Source organism: Triticum aestivum, chromosome 7D (assembly GCF_018294505.1).
Source record: "Triticum aestivum cultivar Chinese Spring chromosome 7D, IWGSC CS RefSeq v2.1, whole genome shotgun sequence".
NCBI classification, from domain to species: domain Eukaryota; kingdom Viridiplantae; phylum Streptophyta; class Magnoliopsida; order Poales; family Poaceae; genus Triticum; species Triticum aestivum.
In genome coordinates this window covers 136,881,088-136,908,859 of record NC_057814.1, presented here as the reverse complement: position 1 = coordinate 136,908,859, position 27,772 = coordinate 136,881,088, and the positions used below count along the sequence as shown (strand labels likewise).

General features: G+C 48.9%; 1 protein-coding gene across 1 annotated transcript; it reads right to left on the bottom strand.

The window, feature by feature from the left end:
* Positions 1-170: 170 nt before the first annotated feature.
* Positions 171-27,772, bottom strand: LOC123170967 (2-isopropylmalate synthase A-like). Its single transcript, XM_044588658.1, has 9 exons — positions 27,631-27,772; positions 25,650-25,728; positions 25,381-25,471; positions 25,202-25,288; positions 1,319-1,419; positions 881-914; positions 704-781; positions 373-429; positions 171-275 (listed from the first exon to the last, which is right to left on the bottom strand). The coding sequence occupies exons 1-9, from the start codon at positions 27,770-27,772 to the stop codon at positions 171-173; spliced, it is 774 nt and encodes a 257-aa protein (XP_044444593.1).

The following is a 27,772-nucleotide window of genomic DNA, read 5'->3' as shown; positions in this document are numbered from 1 at the left end:
AAGATACTCCAACAATGAAATGAGCTCCACCGGTCGACTGCATCCGCGATGAAAACCTACAAGTTCGGGAGCACAAGCATGAGTTTACAAGTTGAAAGCAAACGGTCGAGAAGCACAATCATTAGCTTATTACCAGTTCAGAAGCAAGCATATTAGGAACTAACATGGAGTTACTGTTGTTGAGAGGTCGAAGTGCCATGAGCCGTCTCCTGACTTCCAAGAATGTGGCCAGATGCACCTCCTGGCATATTGTTCGATCCAACACTCGGATTGAGCTATAAACATTAGACGGTTAGATGTATTAGGTAACAATGAAAATGGTATTCGGAAGTACAGAAAGAAGACAACTAGGTCAACAAGGTAGAAAATAACCTTGGGCTTAAATATCTCATCAGATAGTAATGCTTCGATGTCTTCGTCAGTCATACGCTACAAATAATGAGAATAACTCGTCAACTGCTATGCATAGTAGACTTCTATAGTTGCAAGCAAATATCAGGACACAGCTTTCTAAGGAAACTAACTAACCATTAAAATGAGTAACATATATAAAGACAATGTACTTGTTGAGTAACAAAATATAGAACCAAAGGTTATTGGAAAATGAAATCAATGGATTTCTTAATTATCAATTAGTGTCTGATTATTAGAGAAAATTAAGAAGGTTGAGAATATCATTGAAACGATATGATGTATCAAGTACCACCTTTTTCTTCTCCGCAACCTCTTTGTAGCGTTTAAGAAAATCCTTAAATTCGTTGTCACTGATCTTATACCCAAGCTACACATTTGGCAACAAGGTGTCACTATAAAATCGGGAAAAGAAGACCTCCTGCTGTAAGTTGAGACTGAAGGTCAAGAAGACCTCCTAGAGCAATACCTCCACTAGTACAGATCTAACAGCATGCCTTCCACTGAAAAGGAATATCAGAAAGCATAATTAGGAATGGGAATCTGTAATCTAATATTGAGTTTGGCTAATCTAAAAGAGTAAACATGGCAGATACATTCGACCCCAGCAACTCTAGAACACCTTGACGGTTTATAAATATAGTAAAAAAACAAAATGTAGTGGAGGTTTCCTCTATGAGAAGTGATCCATGTTCAACTTCATGAATATATAGTATGTCATAGATTTTAGTATAAATGTGAATGATTTATCATAATATATAAATACTCAAAGTGTAAGCGTTCGGATTAGGCCATTGGAACATGCATCAATTACTAGAGTTCATAAAAGAGATAAAACCAAGGGCCATCACAGAAGATTCTTTGCACTAAACTTACCATGGGGGTGGGGGTGACATTTGCATGATACCTCAGCTTCCCAAGAACAATACCGGAGTTGTTGGCACGTGTTAAACCAATATCGTCAGGGGATATTATTTCATAAGTTCCTTTGTGTTTAAGCATCCCATCCTGAAAAAAACTTGACAAAATTTAGATTTAGCCATTTAGTTCATGAACCAACCTGAAATTATATAACAGTAAAATATATATAACAATGATGCATACTCAGAGGAATGAAAATTAGCACATCTTAGAATGAGCATCCAAGGTATAATTTAGGGATAATTAGGTTTATGCCCCTAGTTGTGTCCCACTTGTCTGTTTTACCCCTAATTCCCAAAAGTCACCGGTTCTTTCCAAATCACTTTGCTCCTCTTATGCTTTTGCCCTTTGACCGTTTGACCGTCAGTTTGAAAACATCATAACTAATTCATACTAAATCAGAAAAATGCAAATAAGATACCAAAATGTTCAGAAAAACATCACCTATATGTCAGTGTCATTTGCATTCATGAAAAAAAAGTGTTGGAAAGTGCCCATCCGAGTTTTAGCTCTTATGCTACCAACATTAATAGTAAAATCTAAAAAAGTTCAAAAAATTCAAAAATAATTTGGTGGCAAAGAATGACAAATGTTTTAAGTGCCTACCAAGTTTCATCAGGGAATAACATTCGTGGGTGCCGCGGCAAAAAAAAAAACAATTAGCACTCCAAAATAGATAATTTTTTGCCACGACTTCCACGAATGCCGTTCCCTAATGAAACTTGGCAAGCACTTAGAACACTTGTCGTTCTTTGCCACCATAATTTTTTTGAATTTTTTTGAATTTGTTTAGAGTTTACTATTCATGGTGGTATCAAAAGAGCTAAAACTCGGATGTGCACTTTCCAACACTTTTTTCATGAATGCAAATGACACTGACATATAGGTGATGTTTTTCTGAACATTTTGGTATGTTATTTGCATTTTTTTGATTTTGTATGAATTAGTTATGAAGTTTTCAAACTGACGGTCAAACGGTCAAAGGGCAAAAGCATAAGAGGATCAAAGTGACTTGGACAGAACCGGTGACTTTTGGGAATTAGGGGTAAAACAGACGAGTGGGACACAACTAGGGGCATAAATCTAATTATCCCTATAATTTATACTCTAATGTGATTAATCAATCATAAATGAACTAAAATAATCTCCAAAGTGTTGGTGTACAAAAGTAGGGACCTTCTGTACCCCTTTACATGTGCACGGGCAGTTGTAGCCACGCCTGCGGTCACGCTTGGCAGGGCAGAGGAAGCGAAGACACAAGACAACTAGAGCAGCGCAGAGCCAGAGGCACGAGGAGAAAAGGGACAAGGTGGGCTTTCCCCGGCAAGAGCCTTGCCGGGGCAACTTGCCCAACACCAGCGAGGCCGCCACCCTTGATCCTGAGAGTTCCAACACCATCAACAACATTGGAACCAAGGCTCGGGAGGCGCCTGCTTGGTGGCATGCAGATCTTTGTGAAGACCAAGAACATACAAGGACTAGATGAGAACCAGAAGACGGAAACCCCCGGAAAGATCCTTGCCGGGGACGCTCACAAAACCCTAGCAAGACCCTTGCCTGGGACATCCGCGGGGCCGCAGCCAGGCCCACAACTGCCAAGGCTCCACCGCCGTTCCAACATAGCAGTCGGCCCACCAACTAGGCAGGCGCCTGCGTGGTGACGTGCAGCTTCCAGACCAACTCAGCAAGCACATGCGTGGTGGCATGCAAGTCTTCGTGAAGACTCTGCCACCGCACCAGCTCAGTAGCCAGCCAGCCAGCGTGGCGCTGCATGCCCGGTTAGCCTAGACGCGCGTTGGAGCGAGGCGAAGCGGTGACGGACGTGACAAGCTTCCTTGCTGTCCCCGATAAAGTGAGATGGCATGTCAGCAGTGCATTAAATGCATTTTGTCCTACGGTGCCAGGGATATACTTGTATACAGTACATACTTTCCACCTCTTGTGTGCCACTGCGGTGACCCCTTGACTATAAAAGGAGGCCCGAGGCATACTGAGGAAGGATTCAGACTTTTTGGACCCTGCACGCTTTGTAGCTAGTCCAAGAGCACCAGGGAAACACAAACCAGCAGGAGTAGGGTATTACGCATCGCTCGCGGCCCGAACCTGGATAACAATTCTCCCGTGTTGATTTCCTAAACCCGCTCTTTCCACAGCCCCGCGCCCTGTCAACCGTAGTAGGGATTCCCCGTGATCCCATAGGTGTCGTTTCCCCGACATCTTTGACGCGCCAGGTAGGGGGCGCAAGCTGTGAAAATCTGGTTTGGGAGTTAGCATATCGGTTTCATCATCACCATGGCCCCCAAGAAGAGGGGGATCGCTGCCGTCGGGTCATCCGGAGCCGGCCCGTCCGCACCAGCACGGGCAGGCGACAGGGTGGCCACGGATGGCGCCGGAGGCGCCACCCGCGAGCATCCATGACACTCTGGCGATCGGAGCCAAGGAAGCGGCGCTGTCCGGGTCCAAGACGATGAGCCACGTGCCGCTGGGCCCGGGGATGGGGCTGTGCTGCCCACGGGCAGCGCCGCGACCTCCCGGACGCCCCAGCAGGCGCCCGCGCCGTGGCCTTCCCAGGTCACGCGCGACGAGCAACACCGCGACGTCGGCGCCCCCGGGCACCGCCACGGGAAGAGCCCTTTGTGTCACTCCCAGGACGCATCGGGCCAGCGTGTGCACCGGGACACTGGCGGAAGCGGCGTGCGACCGCGAGACCGTGATAGACCTCCTTCTAACATGGTTAGAAGTCGGAGCGCGTCACGGTCCACGCAGCTTTCGCCGCCACCCACGCCAGCAGAAGCGTTGGCGCGCGTACAACTGCTACTCGACTTCCCGCCCGCCGCGGAGAACCTCGACGAGTGGAGAGCCACCATTCGAAGCCTCGTCAACTTCGCCAACAAAGATGAGCCACTCCCAGCAGGACCCTCGTGTCGGCGTTCTGTCTAGCCGACACGTGCCGGCGGTGGGAGGACCAAGGATGCTGCGACCATGGTACACTCTCCTCCCCTGCTGCCACGGCACCAGCCACTGGCTCACCAGGCCGACACCCGCGACAATGTTTCTACGACGTCGTCCGACCCGCGAGCCCGCCGCGACCAATGCCAAGTTCTTCGGGAGCGAGCTCAGGAAGACGCTCGAACCACCATCGAGCGACGGCGGGAGACGCGCCACCAGTCAGATCGGCGTGCGGGGCCTACTATGGAACACCCGGCGCCGGGGTGTCCCGGCGACCTGCCTTACGAGGTGGGTTGTCCGGCCTTTACCGAAGCGCTGCGGCAGTTCCAATGGCCCTCCCACCACACGTTCAAGCCTGATGTTGGGGAAAAGTACAACGGCAAGACTCACTCGTCGGAGTTCCTCAGCATCTACACCATCGCGATGCAAGCCGCCGGGGCTCGCGACGACAATGTGCTCGCCAACTCCTTTCCGTTGGCACTTAAGCCCAACGTCATGTCGTGGTTGATACACCTGCTAGTGGATTCCATCTCTTCCTGGTCGGATCTGTGCCACGAGTTTGTTGGCGCCTTCACCGGAGGCCACCAAGCTCCTGGCCAGGCAAGTGACTTGCATGTCATCCCCTAGATGGATGGCGAGTCACTGTGTAAGTACATACAAAGATTCAGCCATGTGTAGTACACCATCCCAGATGTTCATCCCGCCGCTGTCATCAGTGCGTTCCATCAGAACATACGCAACCACAAGATGCGTGAAGAGCTGGCGATGAACAAGGTCAGGGATGTAGCCAAAGTTTATGTTCTGGCTAATAGATGTGCTCGGGCTGAGGAAGGAAGGAAGTACCCCGGCGAGGATGCCGCCGCGGAAACCGACTCCACTAACGAAGATACCGCTGCCCCGTCAAAGAAGGGCCGGCGCCGCAACAAGAAGCATAAGGGCAAGATTGTGCTTGCCGTTGAGGGATCCGGCGACCCCGGCGCCGCCAAGAAGGCCAAGGCTGACGACCATGGCAAAGAGGTTGCCGGGTGCGCCGCCTGCCGGGCCTTGGTGGCCGCCGACAAGCCAGGGGGCTTCGACAAGCAATACTGCAAGATCCACCACGCCAAGGGCCATGACCTACAGAACTGCCGACAGGTTGAGCTGCTTGCAGAAAAGCAGAAAGCTGAATATGAAATGCGGGAGAAGGAGAAGGGTCAGGATGGTGCTGAGGGGTCCAGCAACAAGCATGGCGGCCAAGGAGGTCGTTGTGGCAAAGATAACCAACAAGAGAGGCCCGCTTGGGGCCACAATAAGAAGGAGGAAGATGATGATCATGACGAGGACGACGAGTCCGGCGAACACGAGTTCCAGAAAGCTACAGAGGCCATGTGCGTCGACGGTGGCACCTCGTTGCACACCTCACACGGCCAACTGAAGCAGTGGGCGTGCGAGGTCACTGCGGCGGAGCCATCATTCGATGCCCAGAAGCCACTGAAGTGGTCCCGCACGCCCATCATTTTTGACACCGAGGATGACCCTGATCGCACAACAGCGGTCGGGTGTTTGCCGTTGTTGGTTTCACCAACAATACGCAACCTCAAGGTGACAAAAGTGCCGGTTGACGGTGGGGCCGGTCTGAATTTGATCTCGCCCGATGTGATCAAGAGGTTGCAGATTCCTGACGGAGATCTCGAGGAGACAGGCACGTTTCAAGGCGTCAACCCGGGAAGGAGCTAGCCAAAAGGTAAAATCACGCTGCCCGTTATGTTTGGGGGCGAGCTGAACTGTAGGACGGAGAAGATCGTTTTCAATGTCGCCGAGATCCCTTTGCCATACAATGGGATCCTTGGCCGCCCAGCGCTGGCCAAGTTCATGGCGGCGTCGCACTAAGCCCTCAACACATTGAAGATGCCGGGGTCGCTGACCATCATCACTGTCCCCTCTGACAAGAAAGACGCGCTCATCTGCGCCGACCAACTCTACCGAGAGGCAGTTGTAGCAGCTGCCGCCAAAGCACTTGCTCCTGCCGCTGAAGCCCCTGGAAGGAAAAAGGCCGGCATGACCTCTGCCGGCAAGACCCCTTCTGGCGAGACCTCTTCCGGCAAGACATCCGGCACCCACTCCGGCAAGCGCGCCTCTCCGGAGTGCAGCACTCCCATCGAGGACGTGCCAGAGAGCTCCACCGGCAATAGCAAGAAATCCAAGGCTGCACCACCGGAAACCAAGAAGATGTCTGTCACGGAGGACGGCACGGGCGGGGTTTTACTATAAGCTCCACCCTCGATAGCAAATAGGAAAGCGTGCTCGTCGCCTTCCTGCGGGCGAATGTCGATGTGTTTGCATGGCAAGCATCCGACATCCCCTGCGTTCCCAGGGAGGTGATTGAGCACCATCTTGCCGTGTGTCCTCATGCGAGGCCCGTCAAGCAGAAGGTTAAGAAGCAAGCTTTGGAGCGACATGAGTTCATCATCGAGGAGATCCGGAAGTTGGAGGCAGCAGGCCTGGTTAGAGGAGTGCTCCACCCCACGTGGTTGGCCAATCCAGTGGTAGTGCGTAAGGCAAATGGGAAATGGAGGCTTTGTATTGACTACACAAACATCAATAAAGCCCGTCCAAAGGATCCTTTCCCTCTGCCACGCATCGATCAGATTGTGGACTCCACTGCCGGGTGTGACCTGCTGTCATTCCTCGATGCCTATTCAGGATACCACCAGATCTTCATGGTGGAGGAAGACGAAGAAAACACCACGTTCATCACCCCATGTGGTACGTACTGTTTTGTACGAATGCCTTTCGGGTTGAAGAGCGCTGGTTCGACATTTGCCCGAGCGGTCCAAATTGGTTTTGAGCCCAAGCTACATAGAAATATGGAAGCTTATATGGATGACATAGTGGTCAAAACCAAGGACAGGGCCATGCTCGTGCAAGACTTAGAAGAAACATTTGCAAACCTGCGCAAAATCAACCTCAAGCTCAACCCAGGGAAGTGCGTGTTCGGTGTCCCCTCCGGCAAACTTATTGGGTTCTTTGTGCCTCAACGCGGAATCGAAGCAAATCCCGACAAGATCAAGGCAATTGAGCAGATTGAGGCGCCAAAACGGGTCAAAGATGTCCGTAGGCTCGCCGGCTGCGTTGCTGCCCTGAGTAGGTTCATCTCCAAATCTGCTGAGCGCGCCCTCCCCTTTTTCAAGGTTTTGAAAAAGGAGGGTCCAGTAAAGTGGACTCCGGAGGCAGAGGCAGCACTTCAAGATTTGAAGAGGTACCTCTCCTCCATGCCAATACTAGTCGCGCCTAAACCGCAAGAACCATTGCTGCTAAACTTAGCAGCAACGAATCGACTGGTTAGTGCTGCGCTGGTGGCGCAGAGGGAACTTGAGGAAGAAGTAGCGATAGCGGCGGAGCCGTCGGATGGTGGGTCGGAGTCCTTCCCAGCAAGGCCCGACCCCAACAAGGTAGAGTGTGCACAGATGGGCGAAGTGGAACAAAATAAGAAGGTGGTGCAGCACCTGGTTTATTTTGTTAGTTCCCTCCTGCAGAGGGCTAGATCAAGATATTCTGGTATGCAGAAGCTACTTTTCGGTCTCCTCATGGCCTCGAGAAAGCTGCGCCACTATTTCCAAGCACATGAGATCACCGTCGTCACCCGCCTCCCGTTGCAACGAATCCTGCACGACCCGGATGCAACCGGGAGGATTGCGGAGTGGGCCTTGGAATTGTCAAGCTTTGGCCTCAAGTTGAAAGTACTTCAACAATCAAGAGCCGAGCCTTGGCAGAGTTCATAGCAGAATGGACCGCAACGCCCGACGAGGAGATTCAAGTTACCACCCTTCCCGGCAAGGAGACGAGCAGTGAGTGGACTATGTACTTTGATGGAGCTTTCTCACTCCAAGGTGTTGGTGCTGGCGTACTACTCGTTGCACCCTCAAGTACATAATCCAGATGCACTTTCCCCGGGAAAAATCAACAAACAACACGGCAGAGTACGAGGGTGAAAGGGCATGTAGCCCCTAAGTGTGGTTTTGGTAATTGAATGACAATCTCTATGGACTAATGTTTTCAGTAAGATATATTTGAAGGTTTTGTCCATAGATGGTGCCTCAAGGATATTGGATGGAATCAAGGATGAAGTCCATATATATGAAGATAATGCCTCAAGGATATTGGATGGAATCAAGGATGAAGTCCATATAGATGAAGTTATATTTGCTCTAAGCTTTGGTATTAAATGACAATTCCTATGGAGCATCAAGTGCATTGGATATTATATGAAGATATGTTCCATAGTGATGCTTGAAGTTCTTTGGGTTGTTATGTGAAGATTGCCATCAAAGCATCCGAAGAAGTCCTCATGGTATCCCTCTCTGGATACCCCATGCACACGGGCTTATACCGTGCGCACGGGGTCGAGTGTCAACTCTCTGGATACCCCGTGCTCACGGGGCCTAGGTGTTGGCTCTCGAGATTCCATATCCAGCGAGGTTTCAAGTTGGTCTTCTGAGGATCAAGGCTTGAGAGAATAATCAAAGAGAAGAATTCGAGTTATGGTTTCAAGACAAGATCATGGTGAGCTCATGTGTTGGGTTTCGGTTGATCAAGCCTTGAAGCAAGCAACTAGAGTGAAGAATTCATTATGCCTCTCAAGACAAGATCATGTTGATCAAGTCTTGAAGCAAGCAACTAGAGTGACGAATTCATTATGCCTCTCAAGAGTTTGGGATGGAGTTTTTAGAAGGGCAAGTGGTGACCAAGATGATATTCATAGTGGAACTTGATATGGTCATGAAAGAGTCTTTGGTGATATTGTCTTGAAGCAATGAAGTGAAATGAAGAGTTCATTGTGGCTTTCAAGAAACCAAGATGGAGCTTGAAGTAAAGATGTTGGTTGACCAAGATGAAGCTCGAAGAGTATATCTAAGTGGTCAACTCACAAAGCACAAACAATGTACCACGTGAGATCAAGTGATCTAGTGGTATGGTAAGTAATTGTGAATTGTGCTTTGTTACCTAACCCATGCTATATGTTTGTTATGTCTATGTGGGTTAGGTGTTTCTCATAGGCTTGCATCAAAAGGAAAGATCTCGTGTAGCCTATGTGTGGATGACATCAAGTGGTGATGGTCATCGGATTCGAGGAGTCCAAGTGCAAGATGAGATGACATCAAGTGGTGATGGTCATCGAGTTCGGGGAGTCCAGGTGCAAGATGAGAAGCCGGAGGTTATATGCTTTGAAGCTTGCGGTCCACATCATGATAATGTGCATGTGAAGATGGGCTTGAGATAAGGCTTCCCTCATTGCATCATGAGGAAGCAATTCGAGTATCTTCACCAAGTGGTCGTGGACAAGAAAGGGATTCCAACTTGAGGCAAGCATTAAAGTCATCATCAAGCTCAAGTTGAATGTGCAAGGCAAAGGTATACCTTAGCTAGGTTTTCCTAGTTTTGCCGGTCTCATAGTGCTTGGTGGGAGACCGGATTATAGGTTTGATAGCCGTACTATCAAGAGGGACTCTCGGGCAAGTAGCTTGATCACGTCGCATGTAGAGAGCTCAAACCTTTGCATTACTTGCATCATTCTTTCTTGTTGATCTTGGGTGGTTCTCTATGTGAGGACCTTGGGCTTTTCCATAGCTTCAAAACGAGCCCAAGATCATCGAATTCGGAGTCCGTATGCCCAAGTTATCGATGTTTTAGTGGGCTGCTGCTGGCTGTCCTGGGGACCCCGTGTGCACGGGGTCTTTGACCCCCGTGCGCACGGGGTGTCCAGAATTCTGGGTACTCCGTGCACACGGGCTCGTACCGTGCACACGGGACCCCGTGCACACGGGGTCTCAACCCCCGTGCGCACGGGGTGCCCAGGAAATGCCCGTTGGAGCCCCAACGGCTAGTTTCGGAGTTTGGCTATTTAAGGGCCCTTTCCTCCCACCGGTTGGGGGTTGGTTCACACACATTCTAAACACCATTTTGAGCCTCTCTCCACCTCTCCCAAACCCCTATCTCCCCTCTATGTGAAGGGGGATTTGTGGATGGATTAGTGAGCCATTTGTTGATCATATCCAAAGCATCCCCTCTCTTCAATCTCCTACTTTCAAGAGTGCATCTTATGAGATTGAGAGAGTGAGTTGAGCATTTGTTGCTTGACCTTGCATTGCATTTGTTGCATTGGTTTGAGCTCCCTGCATCGATTTGTTCGAGTGTGAGCCCGTGAGTTTATTACTCTTGGAGGCCTCCGCCTCCTAGACGGTTTGGTGATACATTGAGAAGATTGTGAAAGAGGCCTATGTGGCCAAGGTTCCCCCGGAAGCTTCCTCTTGTGGTGTGCTCCGGGGAAGGGTGTTGAAGTGGCCTAGGTGGTCAAGTTCCTCCGGAAGCTTCCTTGTTTGTGGTGTGCTCAGGAGAAGTTTGTAAAGGTGTGGTGGTCGCCTTCAAGACCAACCCCGAGTGAATCGAGGCTCATCCGTTGGGGGTGACTCGAAAAGGAGAATACGGTGAGTCACTTGGTGACGCCCCGGAGCTTTGGCTTCGGCACCGCTCTAACGGAGATTAGCACTCTCACGAGTGTGAACTTCGGGATAAATCCGCGTCTCCGACTCACTTGTGGTTATCTCTTACCCACACCCTTTACTTACCGCAATTCATACTTGCTCATATTGATATATCTTGTGCTAGTTGAATTGCTTAGTTGTTCCTACATTTCCATATCTTGTGATATAGTTTGTGCTTGCTAGTTTCCTTAAGTGCCTATCTTGTTTAGCATAGGTTGTTGGTGCACTTAGTTGAGCCTAGCATATTTAGGATTTGTGCTTGAAAGGTATCCGTTTAGTTTAATTCCGCATTAGGATAAAGCCAAATCCGTAACAGTTTTAAAACGCCTATTCACCCCCCCCTCTAGTCGTCATCTAGATCCTTTCAATTGGTATCAGAGCTTTGGTCTCTCCTTGCTAGGCTTCACCGCCTAGAGAGTAAAGATGTCGACTAGTGGTATAGTGCACGATGACACTTTCTGTTTTAGTGGCACAAACTATCACTTGTGGAAAATTCGCATGCTTTGTCATTTCTGGGCCATGGGTCCAAATTTTGTGCGAATTGTTCTTGTAGGGGCTTCTCCATGGAAGGATGAACTTTTTCCATCTATTAAGGAAAATGATGATATGCTTTGTGGGTATGGTGCAAAGAATGCCTTAATCCGGTCTATATCCCTCGAAGTGTTTGAGTCAATTATGACGTGTGCGTCGGCTCATGAGATGTGGACAAAACTTGAAGAAATATATGGTGGGTCCAATCTTGATGAGGTCAATCATATTTCGGAGGTGTCTCTTGAGGAGTTCTCCACATCTTCATATCATGAAGAACTCCATATTGCTTCTTCCTCCGTGTGCTTGGACATTTCAACTTCTTCCACCTCACCATCATATGACATGTCCCAAGGTAATGACATGGTGAGTGGAAATATAATTTGTGATGATGATGTTGTGCTCAACATTGATGATCTTTCATGCATAAATGCTAATTTTGTAGCTTCTTTGGACTTGAACACATCTAGCAAAAATGACATACATTCTTGTGTTGATAGTCCTTACATATCATATAGAGATTCCTTGAATACTTGTTGTGATGATATGCTTGATTCTCCTTGTTGCCATGATATCTATGCTTCTATTTCCTCTAGTTGTTGTTTGACTAACCATGTAGAGGAAATAAGAGAAAATGGTGCACACATCACTAATGGAGAATTTGCTAGAAGAGCAAAGAAGGAAATCACTATGTTGGAGAGGAAATGCTATGAGTGTCAAGAGGATGGACATGGATATCCTACTCTTGATGATGAAGAATCTCCCTCTCCAAAAGAATCATCATCAACCTCCGATGTTCACATGTGCCTCATGGCAAGAGGTACTACCGAGGTATCATCTACTCTTAGTAATGATAATGATGAGAGTGATGATGAATGTGATAGGGATATGAGTCAAGAAATATATGAAATTGGTAATTCTCTTCGTGGAGTAAATAAGAACACTTATGAGATATTTAAAGATCTTATTACTCATTTTGGAAAGTGTAATGATTTACTTCACGAAGAGCAAGAACAAAATGATAAACTTGATTGTAACCTTCTTGATGCTCTAGAAACTCTTAGAGACTTAGAATCTTCCAAAGAAGAGATTGAAGTTGCTCATGATAAACTTAAAGAGGATTTTGAGCACCTTGACCTTGGCTACAAGAATGTCAAAGGAGAGCTCGCCAAACTCTCTAAGTCTTATGAGGAACTTCAAGCTACTCATGTGAAGTCTCTAGTTTCTTCTAGCTCCTCTCATATTGTCAATGATGCTTGTGCTACTAACTCTACTTCTTGTGAAGCATCTATCTTGAAGGAGAATGTTGAGCTACGGGCTCAACTTGTTTTGCTAACTAGCAATTATGGGAAATTAGAAGAAAGTCATGAAAAGCTCTCGGGCTCTCATGATGACCTTCTAATCTCCCATGAAAGGCTAAAGTTAGCTCATGAGGCTATTGTGACTAAGGTAACATCTTGTGAGCCTCATGTGGACATTAGCACTATTTCTACTCAAAATGCTTTATTGACATGTGCTAGTCCTAGTGATTCATCTAGACATATTATTCCCAATTCTTGTGATGAATTGCTCTCCTTGCCTTGTTGCTCTAACAATGAAGTTTCTACTTCCTCTAGTACTTTTGTTGATACTAACCTTGTAGAGGAAAACAAAGAGCTCAAGGCCCAAGTCACTAATTTGAAGAAAGACTTGGAAATGTGTCATGAAGGAAATTCCACTCTCAACACTATCTTGAGTGTTCAAAAATCCCCTCATGACAAGGGTGGACTTGGTTTCATCTCCAACAACAAGAAGTCCAAGAAAAAGAAGAAGGGACAAGACCAAGTCAAGAATGATGCCAACATTACATGCTTCAAGTGCAAGAATGTTGGACACCATGTGAGATATTGTCCATTGAAGAAGAAGGCTTCAAATGTGAAGCAACAAGGGAAGCGGCCTCAAGTTCAATCTCAAGGTCAACCTCAACTTGAAGAAAGGCCACTACCAATGATGAACCAAGATAATGCTCCCCAAGTTGAGAAAATAAAGAAGAAGAGAAGGGGGAGCACATGTTGCTATAATTGTCGTGAGAAGGGACACATATCCTCATCTTGTCCCAACGGTAACATCCCTAAGCCTCCTCTAGTCAATGATCATTATTCGCTTAGGAAGGATGTTGTTGGCAATTTGTTTGCCAAGTTTGTTGGCGCCCAAAGTGGCTTGGAAATGGAAAAGGCCATTTGGGTTGCCAAGCCTATTGTGACTAACTTCTTAGGACCCAACTTGGTTGGGTACCATCAAGCTCAAACTTGATCAATAGGTGTGTGGAGGACATTGGAGATTTGGCTAGTTCATAAAGAAAAGGATATCCACCATTTATTTGTTCGAGCCAAGTCATGTGGATTATCTTCATATTATCTATCCAATGTTCCTCTTTGCGGTAACTTGTATTTATATTGCTTACATTGAAAGTTGCTCGCCCCTTGCATGCTTAGGTTTTGTATCTAGCATGTGCATCTATATGTTGTGTTTCTTAGTATGCTTGATTTGTGTTATCTAGCATGTGTAGGTTGCATTGCACATTATATAGTGGTGTTTGCTGTTTTGAGCCTGTATTGTATCATGATTGGCTCTTGCAAGATATTAGTGGATCATCACATTATGGGGGAGTGTTTTGTTGTGTGCACATCACAAACCCAAAATGTGAATATGAGAAATGCCACATAGTATTGATATTCAATCTTATCTAGTCACTATGTGGTATGTCAAGCTCATTTGAAATTCAAATTCTCAGAGTATCCACTAATTATCTCTTGTTGGTTGTTATTTACCTTTGTTGCGTGCTTCGTCGCGGTGTCCTGTGAGGTTCTTCAGTAAGTTTCTGGACACCCCGTGTGCACGGGGTCTCTGACCCCCGTGCGCACGGGGTACCACGAAACTTACTGGACACCCCGTGCGCACGGGGTCCTGGACCCCCGTGCGCACGGGGTGGGTGAAAATCACTGGACACCCCGTGCACACGGGGTCCTAGACCCCCGTGCGCACGGGGTGGTGTTTTTTCTCTGGACACACCGTGCGCACGGGGCTGACCTAGCCCGTGCGCACGGGGTCCTATGGGCAGAAATGTCCACCCGGCCAAGTACGCTTTATTTATCTTTCTTTGCTTTGGAGTTGTTGATGATCCTGTGCATCTTCGTAATCTACCCCCGAGTGTTAATTCCAAATACCATTTGTATTCTCTTACAATTGGTATTTCCTCATGTGGTAGAACCTTATGATCATCTTCTTCTCGGCTTGTGCTTCAACTTGCCTTATCTCACTGCTTGTGCTATCTATTATCTACTTGAGTAAGATAAGCCTTTGAGCATGTGTGTATTGTATATCCTATATGCTCTTTGGTTTTTGCTTAGTTCATATGTTGTACTTTGTGTGCGGTCCTGTGTGGATTCGTCACTTTGATATAATTTGGACAACTTGAATACTTTGTGATATTATCGGAGTATTCTTCGGTTAAGTGTTCTTTTGTCCAAATTGTATCTCTCTGGATCTTGGTAGGCATGAGCATGCATATTTATTTATATTCTTCTTCATGCCTTGCTTGCTACTTGATCCTCTATGTAGGGTAAACTCCATAAAATCATTAATGGTTAAAAGTGTGCATGAACTTCAAGTTCATATCCTTTTGCACATATTTAATGTGGAGTTTGCCCTATATATTGTGGTTGTCCTAACTACTTCGGACCCAATATGTTTGGGGACCAAATTGTACCTTAATGTGTTTTAGGTACTGTGGAGAAGCATTGGATGCTTGGCTTATTCACAAGGAAGGTGGAGACACCATGGAAAATTATTAGAGCCAAGCTTGGTTGATTCTTTGATTTGAGGGAGAAGATAAATGAAAACCCGATTCGGTTGTAAGTGTTTCATTCTCATCAATTCAACCCGGTTAACATAATTTGGGTCTTTTTGTTGGATATGCATCAAACTCCCACACTTACTGTATTCTCAATAAATCCACGGGATGTATTGAGGAAATGGTGAATGTGGAGTGTGATGAGAATAACAGCTTCCATGCGGAGCAATTTGTTTCAAGTGTTGTAGGTGATGAGGCTCCTTCCCAAGCTACAAGTACAATGGGGATTGGTCATATTCTTCCACAAGAAACACCCCTTGTCCATGTAGAAGAAGAAGGAGTAAGAGCCCCTCTTGTGGATCCACCACAAGGGAAGTCATCACCCCCAACACAAGAGCAAGATGCTATGGGAGATCATTTACCTATCCAAGAACAAGATCAAGTCCCTCATGTTCATGGGCTAGATCAAGGGCCCCTTGAACCAATGCTCTCTCGGTAACAAGTACTTACTTCATGCGTTTGTTTAAATTAGAGTCAACATTGTGTATGTTGCATCATGGCATGTTTAGTACTTGTTGAGTTTGTGTTTCTTGCAACAGCTTAAACCTCCTTATTGCATCTATGAGACTTTTGAGAAGAAGCATATCATGGGGATCTATAAAACCATGCTCATGGTTCACTTATCCCAAATATGCCAATTAAGCAATTTATTGCATACCAATTCCTCAAAGTGCTCTTATGTGCAATATTGATAAAATTGCAAGAAACAATCTTTTTGGTTGTGGTATTTGCTCTCATGCTTAGTAATTCATTTTTATGCAAATGAGATCAGTTTGCGCCATGTGCCTTGTGCCATGTGCCATGTGACAAAGCCCTACGCTAAGATCAAGTTTGTATAAATAATGGATTCATTCTTGGATATCATGTTCTTATCTTTTGTATCTTTTTGTGTGTGCAAGTTTCTTTGTGGATGCTCATCTTGATGATTATTGGCCACGTAAGAAACTTATACACATGAGAAAGTGCATATCCCTCTTTGATATCCTTTCGTTTCCTTGCCGGTCCTTGGAATTGTCTCTTTTTATTCTTTGGTGGATCCGGTAAGAGGTTGAGTAGTGAGTGCTTGTATGTATTGCATATATCATTGCACTCATGAGTTGTTGGATATATTTTGGACCCTTGCTTAGTCAAGTGATGATCCTATTTTGTGCACGTTGTATCCAAGTACAAAACTAAATAATGCACAAATCATGGGGAGCTTCTCTATGTTCTTTAGAACACTCCTATGCTCATATCATAATATCTTTTTGGTGCATTTTATGGATCCTCAATATAGTGTGAATTTCTTCATTTGTTCGTAACTGGATATGTGCATTTGATTCCACTCACAATATGAGAAATGCACAAATTAAGGAGGAACTCATACTATATTGGTCTTCTAGATTTTTTCTCCATTTTGGCACTTGTTGCCAATGGGGGAGAAGTTTAGAGGGTTTAGGTGAAGTAGGTTGGTTCATGCATATCTACATTTGTTGTGGTTGTTGCATGGATGTGTATATAGAGGAAACTCCACCAAGTTCTTCCATGCATATATTGTGGGGGAGTTTGCTCTATATAGTGTGGTTCTACTAGCATCAAATTCTTGTGTAGTATTTCGATGCTAGTACAACCGGTTTTGATAACATCAACTATCTTTGTGATATTTGAGGCTATCAAAACCACCTCAAGTATTCAATTTATTCTCGGATAGATTGCATACTTGTTTTAAATTCATTATATAAACCCTCTTGTTGAGATTGTCATCAATTACCAAAATGGGGGAGATTGAAAGGGCATGTAGCCCCTAAGTGTGGTTTTGGTAATTGAATGACAATCTCTATGGACTAATGTTTTCAGTGAGATATATTTGAAGGTTTTGTCCATAGATGGTGCCTCAAGGATATTGGATGGAATCAAGGATGAAGTCCATATATATGAAGATAATGCCTCAAGGATATTGGATGGAATCAAGGATGAAGTCCATATAGATGAAGTTATATTTGCTCTAAGCTTTGGTATTAAATGACAATTCCTATGGAGCATCAAGTGCATTGGATCTTATATGAAGATATGTTCCATAGTGATGCTTGAAGTTCTTTGGGTTGTTATGTGAAGATTGCCATCAAAGCATCCGAAGAAGTCCTCATGGTATCCCTCTCTGGATACCCCATGCACACGGGCTTATACCGTGCGCACGGGGTCGAGTGTCAACTCTCTGGATACCCCGTGCTCACGGGGCCTAGGTGTTGGCTCTCGAGATTCCATATCCAGCGAGGTTTCAAGTTGGTCTTCTGAGGATCAAGGCTTGAGAGAATAACCAAAGAGAAGAATTCGAGTTATGGTTTCAAGACAAGATCATGGTGAGCTCATGTGTTGGGTTTCGGTTGATCAAGCCTTGAAGCAAGCAACTAGAGTGAAGAATTCATTATGCCTCTCAAGACAAGATCATGTTGATCAAGTCTTGAAGCAAGCAACTAGAGTGACGAATTCATTATGCCTCTCAAGAGTTTGGGATGGAGTTTTTAGAAGGGCAAGTGGTGACCAAGATGATATTCATAGTGGAACTTGATATGGTCATGAAAGAGTCTTTGGTGATATTGTCTTGAAGCAATGAAGTGAAATGAAGAGTTCATTGTGGCTTTCAAGAAACCAAGATGGAGCTTGAAGTAAAGATGTTGGTTGACCAAGATGAAGCTCGAAGAGTATATCTAAGTGGTCAACTCACAAAGCACAAACAATGTACCACGTGAGATCAAGTGATCTAGTGGTATGGTAAGTAATTGTGAATTGTGCTTTGTTACCTAACCCATGCTATATGTTTGTTATGTCTATGTGGGTTAGGTGTTTCTCATAGGCTTGCATCAAAAGGAAAGATCTCGTGTAGCCTATGTGTGGATGACATCAAGTGGTGATGGTCATCGGATTCGAGGAGTCCAAGTGCAAGATGAGATGACATCAAGTGGTGATGGTCATCGAGTTCGGGGAGTCCAGGTGCAAGATGAGAAGCCGGAGGTTATATGCTTTGAAGCTTGCGGTCCACATCATGATAATGTGCATGTGAAGATGGGCTTGAGATAAGGCTTCCCTCATTGCATCATGAGGAAGCAATTCGAGTATCTTCACCAAGTGGTCGTGGACAAGAAAGGGATTCCAACTTGAGGCAAGCATTAAAGTCATCATCAAGCTCAAGTTGAATGTGCAAGGCAAAGGTATACCTTAGCTAGGTTTTCCTAGTTTTTCCGGTCTCATAGTGCTTGGTGGGAGACCGGATTATAGGTTTGATAGCCGTACTATCAAGAGGGACTCTCGGGCAAGTAGCTTGATCACGTCGCATGTAGAGAGCTCAAACCTTTGCATTACTTGCATCATTCTTTCTTGTTGATCTTGGGTGGTTCTCTATGTGAGGACCTTGGGCTTTTTCATAGCTTCAAAACGAGCCCAAGATCATCGAATTCGGAGTCCGTATGCCCAAGTTATCGATGTTTTAGTGGGCTGAGCTGCTGTCCTGGGGACCCCGTGTGCACGGGGTCTTTGACCCCCGTGCGCACGGGGTGTCCAGAATTCTGGGTACTCTGTGCACACGGGCTCGTACCGTGCACACGGGACCCCATGCACACGGGGTCTCAACCCCCGTGCGCACGGAGTGCCCAGGAAATGCCCGTTGGAGCCCCAACGGCTAGTTTCGGAGTTTGGCTATTTAAGGGCCCTTTCCTCCCACTGGTTGGGGGTTGGTTCACACACATTCTAAACACCATTTTGAGCCTCTCTCCACCTCTCCCAAACCCCTATCTCCCCTCTATGTGAAGGGCGATTTGTGGATGGATTAGTGAGCCATTTGTTGATCATATCCAAAGCATCCCCTCTCTTCAATCTCCTACTTTCAAGAGTGCATCTTATGAGATTGAGAGAGTGAGTTGAGTATTTGTTGCTTGACCTTGCATTGCATTTGTTGCATTGGTTTGAGCTCCCTGCATCGATTTGTTTGAGTGTGAGCCCGTGAGTTTATTACTCTTGGAGGCCTCCGCCTCCTAGACGGTTTGGTGATACATTGAGAAGATTGTGAAAGAGGCCTATGTGGCCAAGGTTCCCCCGGAAGCTTGCTCTTGTGGTGTGCTCCGGGGAAGGGTGTTGAAGTGGCCTAGGTGGTCAAGTTCCTCCGGAAGCTTCCTTGTTTGTGGTGTGCTCAGGAGAAGTTTGTAAAGGTGTGGTGGTCGCCTTCAAGACCAACCCCGAGTGAATCGAGGCTCATCCGTTGGGGGTGACTCAAAAAGGAGAATACGGTGAGTCACTTGGTGACGCCCCGGAGCTTTGCCTTCGGCACCGCTCTAACGGAGATTAGCACTCTCACGAGTGTGAACTTCGGGATAAATCTGCGTCTCCGACTCACTTGTGGTTATCTCTTACCCACACCCTTTACTTACCGCAATTCATACTTGCTCATATTGATATATCTTGTGCTAGTTGAATTGCTTGGTTGTTCCTACATTTCCATATCTTGTGATATAGTTTGTGCTTGCTAGTTTCCTTAAGTGCCTATCTTGTTTAGCATAGGTTGTTGGTGCACTTAGTTGAGCCTAGCATATTCAGGATTTGTGCTTGAAAGGTATCCGTTTAGTTTAATTCCGCATTAGGATAAAGCCAAATCCGTAACAGTTTTAAAACGCCTATTCACCCCCTCTAGTCGTCATCTAGATCCTTTCAGAGGGATTGCTTGCTCATCTCAGGATCGCGGCAGACCTCGGAATCAGGAAGCTCATCATCAGAGGTGATTCGCAGCTCGGCGTTAAGCAAGTCGACAAGGATTACCAGAGCCCGTTGATGGAGGACTATGTGGATGAAGTGAGGAAATTGGAACAGCGCTTTGACGGATTGCAAGCAGAGCATGTTCCCCGAGCGGAGAACACCATTGCTGACGACCTATCAAAACGCGCTGCCCTCAAGTTGCCTGTGGAACCAGGTACCTTTGTGCTTCAATTAACTCAGCCATCTGTTGAACCATCAGCAGGGCAGAGCAAACGAAGGAAGGCGGGCCCCGGCAAGTACTTTCCCACGAAGCTCCCAGGAGCCGCCAGCAAGGACGTTGCCGGGTGCCCCAAACTTGCCGGAGAGCAGCAACCCTAGCCAGGGCCCCAAGCCCTGGCCGTAGAGGCAGCTACCCTTGCGTCTGAAGATGTGCCTTTAGTCCTCGCCGTTGAGCCCCAGGCTCCGGCATGGGCGCAGCCCACCGTACGTTTCCTCCAAACAGGAGAGCTCCCCGAGGAGCAGGAAGAAGCAGAGAAAGTAGCCCGTCAGTGCGGTATGTACCAGTTTGTGGATGATGCCCTATATAGAAGGAGTCCGAACGGCGTGAAGTTGAAGTGCATTCCTCGAGAAGATGGACTGAGGCTATTGGCAGAGATACATGGAGGCATGTGTGGCTCCCACATAGGGTCGAGAGCCCTTGCCGGTAAGGCATTCCGGCAAGGTTTCTTCTAGCCCACCGCTCTCCAGGATGTGACTGCACTAGGAACCAAGTGTGAAGCGTGCCAGTTCCATTCAAAGAAGCTCCATAAACCGGCTCAAGCTCTTCAGACAATCCCTCTTTCCTAGCCATTTTTGGTCTGGGGGCTTGATATACTGGGCCCTTTTCCCCGTGCTGTCGGGGGCTTTGAGTACTTGTACGTCGCAATCGACAGGTTCACAAAGTGGCCAGAAGTGGAGCCGGTGAGAAAGGTGATGACACAGTCAGCCATCAAGTTCTTCAAGGGGCTAGTCTGCCATTTTGGTGTGCCCAACAGGATCATCACCGACAACGGCACACAGTTCACAAGCCGCACCTTCATGCAGTACATTCAAGACCTCGGCAGCAAGGCCTGTTTTGCTTCTGTTTCTCATCACAGAGGTAACGGCCAGGCTGAGAGGGTGAATGCAGAAGTGCTGCGGGGCCTCAAGACCAGAACTTTTGACAAGCTACACAAGTCCGGAAGGCGCTGGATTGATGAGTTGCCAACGGTTCTTTGGTCGATCAGAACGATGCCAAATCGAGCCACTGGCCAGACACCCTTTGCCCTGGTATATGGGGCAGAAGCAGTTCTCCCCACGGAACTCCTATACGGGTCACCTCGAGTGCTCGCTTATGATGAGCTTGAGCAAGAGCAGTTGCGCCAAGAGGATGCGACGCTCCTTGAGGAAGATTGCCTCTATCATAGCCGCAAGGTTCACGCCCGAAGCCTAGAGGAAGGCGACCTTGTTCTTCGGCAGATTCAATCCGCGAAGAATTCAAGCAAGTTGACGCCGAAGTGGGCAGGCCCTTATCGGGTAATATGAGTCACCAGGCCCGGCGCAGTCCGCCTGGAGACCGAAGATGGCATTCGGTGAGCAATTCCTGGAATATCGAACATCTTCGCAAGTTTTACCCCTAAGGTGTGGTTGCTGGGAGCCCCGACGACCCCCATTTTGTACTAGCCTTGCCGGCAAGGCATGTAACCATATGTACAGAGCCAGGCGCAGACCCTGTGCGTAGTCAGGGAAAGGAATCCCTTAGTATTTATAGTTTCCTGTCGATTTCCATGTTTATGTGTATACGTATATGCATGCTTGTCCAGGGTACTGTACTACTTTTTGATTCCAAGAAATGTTAGTGGACCACCGAGGTTCCATGCTCTTGCCCTCTCTTCTTTCCAGACACGGCAAGGACGCGTGATCCCGCCAAGGACCCGGCTCCAGCAAGAAGTTGAGAAGACCGCCTGGCACGGCGATCCCCGACAAACCAAACAGATAAAGTTTACCTCTTGCCCATTCGTGTTTGTAACCTATGACTTGTGCATTTGAAAACCACGCCACTCTTCTTTAAAAACTCGGGTCCTCCCATTTCCGGCCCGAACGCTGCTTCGGTCGGAATGGTTGTAGTAGCCCTTGCTAAAAGGAGGTGGACGGGAGGCTGGACCCTTTGTCTGTAACCCGGCAGATATGATTCTACGGCAGGCGCAAAGGGCGCCGGCAGGGCAGCTTGCCGGGACGACTCGTTTATTTACATTAAGGAGGCGTTTTGCCTCTGCACGAACATATGCGTACACAGGTTCTCGGCAAGGCTAGACTTTTTCATTAACATGCTGATGCAAGAACAGAGGTTACAAGACACAAGCATGGGCTCGGGAGATTACATTTTCTAGATAAGATTTGGCAAGTGCCTACGATTTAAAAGAAATATAAGTGCCCCGTGATCTCCGTTCTTGCCCCTTTCCTCCCAGGTGCGGCAGGTGAAGGCAAAAATGAAGCAATGGGGAACGCGCCAATGGAGAGCTTGACGAGGAAGATCCTCGGCAGGGCATGTGGCCGAGGGAGGAGGGCGACGCGGTCAGTCGGACTCGGAGTCGGCGTCCTCCCACTTGACGCCCTCGTCGTCCCTGTCGCTGTCCTCCTCGTCACTCTCGCTCAAGGAGGAGGTTTCATCGTCGGTGGAGCTCTCCACGCAACACCTTAGGAGAGTTCCCGAGCGCCCAAAGACCTTTACGGAGAGCAGGCCACTCTTCGTCAATGCGAAGTGGAGAACGAGCCCTTCCGACAGGCTATGGGCACGGACGAAGGTTTTCCACCAGCGACGGAGATACATGACGTGAGGGACGGGGAAGTCGACCTCGACCCGCATGCTGCCATTCCCGCAGCCCCTCATATGCAGCCTCAAGGTCTGTGGCTGGTCGAGCTCCATCTCCCGAGCGAACGGAGTGGGAATACGGAGGCGACCATGCACTGGCTTGTTCAGCCTGATGAAGAATTCGCGGGGCTGGTCTCCGACATGGCCCTCCATTGGGGGAAGAGCCGCTAGCGGAGGCGCGGCCGGTGCGCCACCCCATCCTCCTATCCCCCGAGCGCCACGGCGGCCTCTGCCTCGCCCCCTCCCTCTTCCTCTCACGCGGGCTCTGCCACCACGAGCTCTTGGGGAGGGGTAACGCGTTGTCGACCAGAGGCCCTCGTTGCTGCCATTGGAGCGTTGGCGCGCCCTCTCACCATGGCGAAGGGAAGGAAGGAGTCAAGATGGAAGGAAATGAATGTTGAAGGATTGAAAGATGTCGTCCCCGTCCCCTTCTTATAAAGGGGCGGGGCCGGGCTCGGCCTCCACGATCTGAGGACGGCCGCCCCACTTAACCAATCCGGCCGGTAGGGGCGCAGGGAATCAAGACCGACCCGCTGCTCCAATCAGCGATGACCCGGTTTCCTGCCTTGGCATTAAGGCCCGTGCCCTCCACATCCACCACCTACCCTCCTTGGGGCATGGAGGACACGTGGCGAGCGGGACAGAATCGAAAAGACAAGTGAAGTGATTGCTTTCCACACCGTGATCGTGGGGCGCGGGCCCCTTGAAGGCCACGACCCGAGTCCACTTAGTAAATGAGCCGCGCCCCTGCGTTTTCCTCCTTTTATGGGAAAGGCGCGAGCCGCCTCTTTACTATCTGCCATGATGTGATGCAAGCGTGCAGCAACCGCTCCACGCACGCCCCCCATGTCATGCATTCAACGCGAGTCGTGGGGAAGCGCAACTGGTGAATTACCGTAGTAAAGACTCTGCCACACATGCCCACACACCGTTCTGGGCCTGCCCCAACAATGCTCTGCACTTATGTGTGGCCCAGGCCCGGGGGCTCCTATCGGTGTACAAAAGTAGGGGCCTTCTGTAACCCTTTACTAGTGCACGGGCAGTTGTAGCCGCGCCTGCAGCCACACTCGGCAGGGCAGAGGAAGCGAAGACACAATACAAGCAGAGCAGCGCCAAGCCAGAGGCGCGAGGAGCAAAGGGACTTTCCCCGGCAAGAGCCTTGCCGGGGCAGCCTACGCAGCCCCGGCAAGAGCCTTGCCGGGGCAACTTGCCCAACACCAGCGAGGCCGCCACCCTTGAGCCTGAGAGTTCCAACACCACCAACAACATTGGAACCAAGGCTCGGGAGGCGCCGGCTTGGTGGCATGCAGATCTTTGTGAAGACCAAGAACATACAAGGACTAGATGAGAACCGGAAGACGGAAACCGCCCTTGTCGGGGACGCTCACAAGACCCCGGCAAGACCCTTGCTGGGGACATCCGCGGGGCCGCAGCCAGGCCCAAACCTGCCAAGGCTCCACCGCCGTTCTAACACAGCAGTCGGCCCGCCAACTAGGCAGGCGCCTGCATGGCGACGTGCAGCTTCCAGACCAACTCAGCAAGCACCTGCGTGGTTGCATGCAGATCTTCGTGAAGACTCTGCCACCGCACCAGCTCAGCAGCCAGCCATCCAGCGTGACGCTGCACGCCTTGTCAGCATGGACGCACGTCGGAGTGAGGCGAAGCAGTGATGGACGGGACAAGCTTCCTTGCCGTCCCCGATAAAGGCAGATGGCACATCGGCAGCGCATTAAATGCGTTTTGTCCTACGGTGCCAGGAATAGACTTGTGTATAGTACATACTTTCCACCTCCTGTGTGCCACTATGGCGACCCCTTTGACTATAAAAGGAGGCCCGAGGCGTACTGAGGAAGGATTCAAACTTTTTGGACCCTGCACGCTTTGTAGCTAGTCCAGGAACACCAGATAAACATAAACCGGTAGGAGTAGGGTATTACGCATCGCTTGCGGCCCGAACCTGGATAAAAATTCCCCCATGTTGATTTCCTAAACCCGCTCTTTCCACAGCCCCGCGCCCTATCAACCGTAGTAGGGATTCCCCGTGCTCCCATAGGTTTCGTTTCCCCGACACCAAGTTAACTACATTCACAAAAATAAATTGACTGCCCCATGTCCATTACAGTTAAGCTAAGTTTTCCTAGCCGTCACATGCATGTAAACAGATGGCAGAAACATTCAAATTCCCAAAAATATTGTTAAGCAGTAAACTGTATAGTCATAAATTAGAATCAACATTACAAAATTGAATTATTTCATAGAATGAAGCAAACTGGAGCTATGCTATAAAAACGAAAGATGTCAACCCATCCATACTAATAAGCCAATCTAGGAACTACAATGGTAGTAAGAAATGGTAAAATTAGTCACCTGATGAATTCCACTTTCATGAGAAAAGGCATTCGCACCAACAATAGATTTATGAGGTTGTACGTGAAGTCTAGTATACTCTTGTACCTTGAATAGTTAGATCATTTTTCACAAGAAATTTCAGTTTGTAAGAAATGCAAAAGGTACCCGAAAAAAGCGTCCAATACACAAAATTGTACCATTTTGCTTGTCATAGTAATATGGTTGGTATTAATTCCAGTATACATGCCATCTAAGAGTTCTGGGCGACATTTAAGTGCCATCACAACCAAAAATTGTGTTAAATATTAGACATGTAGCTAGCAAGTACTGAAGCCATATCAGATCACATTCCTAAACTTTACAACCCATTCAAATGAGCATGAATTTTGCAAAAAAAAAGAAAATAAAAAGAAAAGAAAAAGAAGAAGAACATAAAGCAGTGCCCAGAAATATTATAGGGCGCACCTCCTTCAACGAAGCATTTCCAGCACTTTCACTGATACCATTTCGAAGGCCGCTTCTCCCCGACGCCCCCTGTCCATAATCTGCACCACCGTCGAGCCATCAACCGTCGACGCCCCTGCTACAAGCCAAACCGGGCGGCAGATGCCAAGGAACATGCACCGCCACCTCCCCCGCTGCCACGCGATGCCTCTACCACTGCCCCCGCCTCCTTCGAGGACGCTGGGGATTCTCGGCACCCGCCTCTTCGCGCCCCTCCCGTCCGCGCCGCCTCTGCAGTCTAGAAGGTATGCCCCTTCTCCCCCTTCATTTCTTTGTATCTTGCAGGTTGTAACTATTGACCTCTTGCATCCACAGATGGCTTTTTTTCTCAAGTAACACTTTGGGAACTATTGGGTGTACAATAACTTTCTGATGCATAGGCAGTTCTCGTAAAGAGTCATTAAAATGGAGAATGAAACCGTCTGTGTCGTGGTGGGCACATAAGATGCCATGGGATGGCTAAAGATAGGAGGAGGCTCGAGGGCACTGGTGGGCTGCCGAGGCGAGGTCGGCATGAGCGAGCGTGGGACGCAAGACATACCCAGGTTCAGGGCTCTCCGGAGAGATAACACCCCTAGTCCTGCTGAGTGTGATTTTTATGTAACAGTACAGAGTTGCTCCTAGAGCTGTATGGAGGAAGAAGGAGGTCGGGCCAAAGCTTAGGCTGCTCCCTCTCCTCGGGTGTTGCTTGCTAGGTCTGTGTGGCGCTGCCTGTGTGAATGAGTGAGCCAAGGAGTTGCCCGTATGCATGAGGGCTCCTGGGGGGTTTTATAGGTCAACCACCGAGGGATAAAATGGTAATGTTACAAGGCCGTAGGTCCGGGTCGTTAGTGTCCAGGGAACCCGGTGCTGGGACCCGCCGGGTACCAGGCCTCGCCGGGTTCTCCGGGCGCGAGCCCCATGCGCCTGGGGGTATTGTGCGCCGTCTTATCGACCGTGAGGGCATGACCGAGTCGAGTCGATCCACAGTGGTGCTCCGTCAGGTCACCGCTTGCTGGCGTCATGGGTGACGTCTGGTGCACTGTTGCCACGCCAGCCCTGGTCAGCGAGTAGGTGGGGGGCACTGTTGCCTCGTCCGGCTGACCAGAGGCATGGGCGGGGAACTGTGGCTTCGCTCATCAGTTGGTGGAGACTCGTCCCATCATACGGCCGGTATGGGACGGGCACTGACCCTTGGCCGGGTTTGGAGAACACGCCAGGGGCGGTGCTGGCTTGCTGGAGAAGTCTTGAGCTTGGTTGTTGGGGCCGGGTCGAGGTGTCCGGCCGGGTTGCTGATCCTGCCGGCTCGCGAGGCCTGGCCGGGTCGAGCGACCCGGCCAAGTGCGAGCCGGATCAAGGGGCGGTGCTGGCCCCTGTTGTTTTTAAAACGATCCGGGTTCCGCTGCCTGCCTGGGGTTTGTCCCCCCGACAGTAGTCAACGAAGCTGTGAAGGTCCGCCGTCTTCAGATGGGAGGGCCTTCGCGGTTTCCCCCACTTGCAGAGGCGGGTTTTGGTAAGCGCCGGGTCCGGCAACACCCACTGTGTGCCGGCTTCCGGAAGTCGGATCGCGGCATCCCGCCCGCGGCGGGAACCGAGGGGTTCGACGAATCTTGGGCAATCTTTCGGGCTTCGCGTAGTCACCACGTGGCACCTGGGAGCCGGAGGGGCCTCACAGGCCACGCGCGTGACAGGACTGGGCGATGGCCAGGGAGGGGGCCCGCCGTTGCGCGCCCTTGGCCTGCGCGGGCGGATTTATTGCAGCGCCCAGGGTCGGTCGTTTCTATTCCCCAAACTGTTACTGCGCGTGTACGTGCGCACTTATTGTGGGGAAGTGGGGGGGCAGCGCAAACGATCCCACTTCCCCACGTTTCAAACCGTGGCTTATAAATTGGGGGCGAAAGGGGCGGCGGAGATCATTCACGCTCGCGCCCCTGCCTCTTCATCCTCGATCTACTTCCGACGACCACTGCTAGCCGCGACGCCCGCAATCTTGAGCAGAGCTTTCTCGCCATCTTCTTCCTCTGCTCCTCCCTCTTTCCCCACGCTCGAGTCGATGGCGCTGCCGTCAGGATCGTGGATGGGTTCCACCGTGACCCTCGACGACAT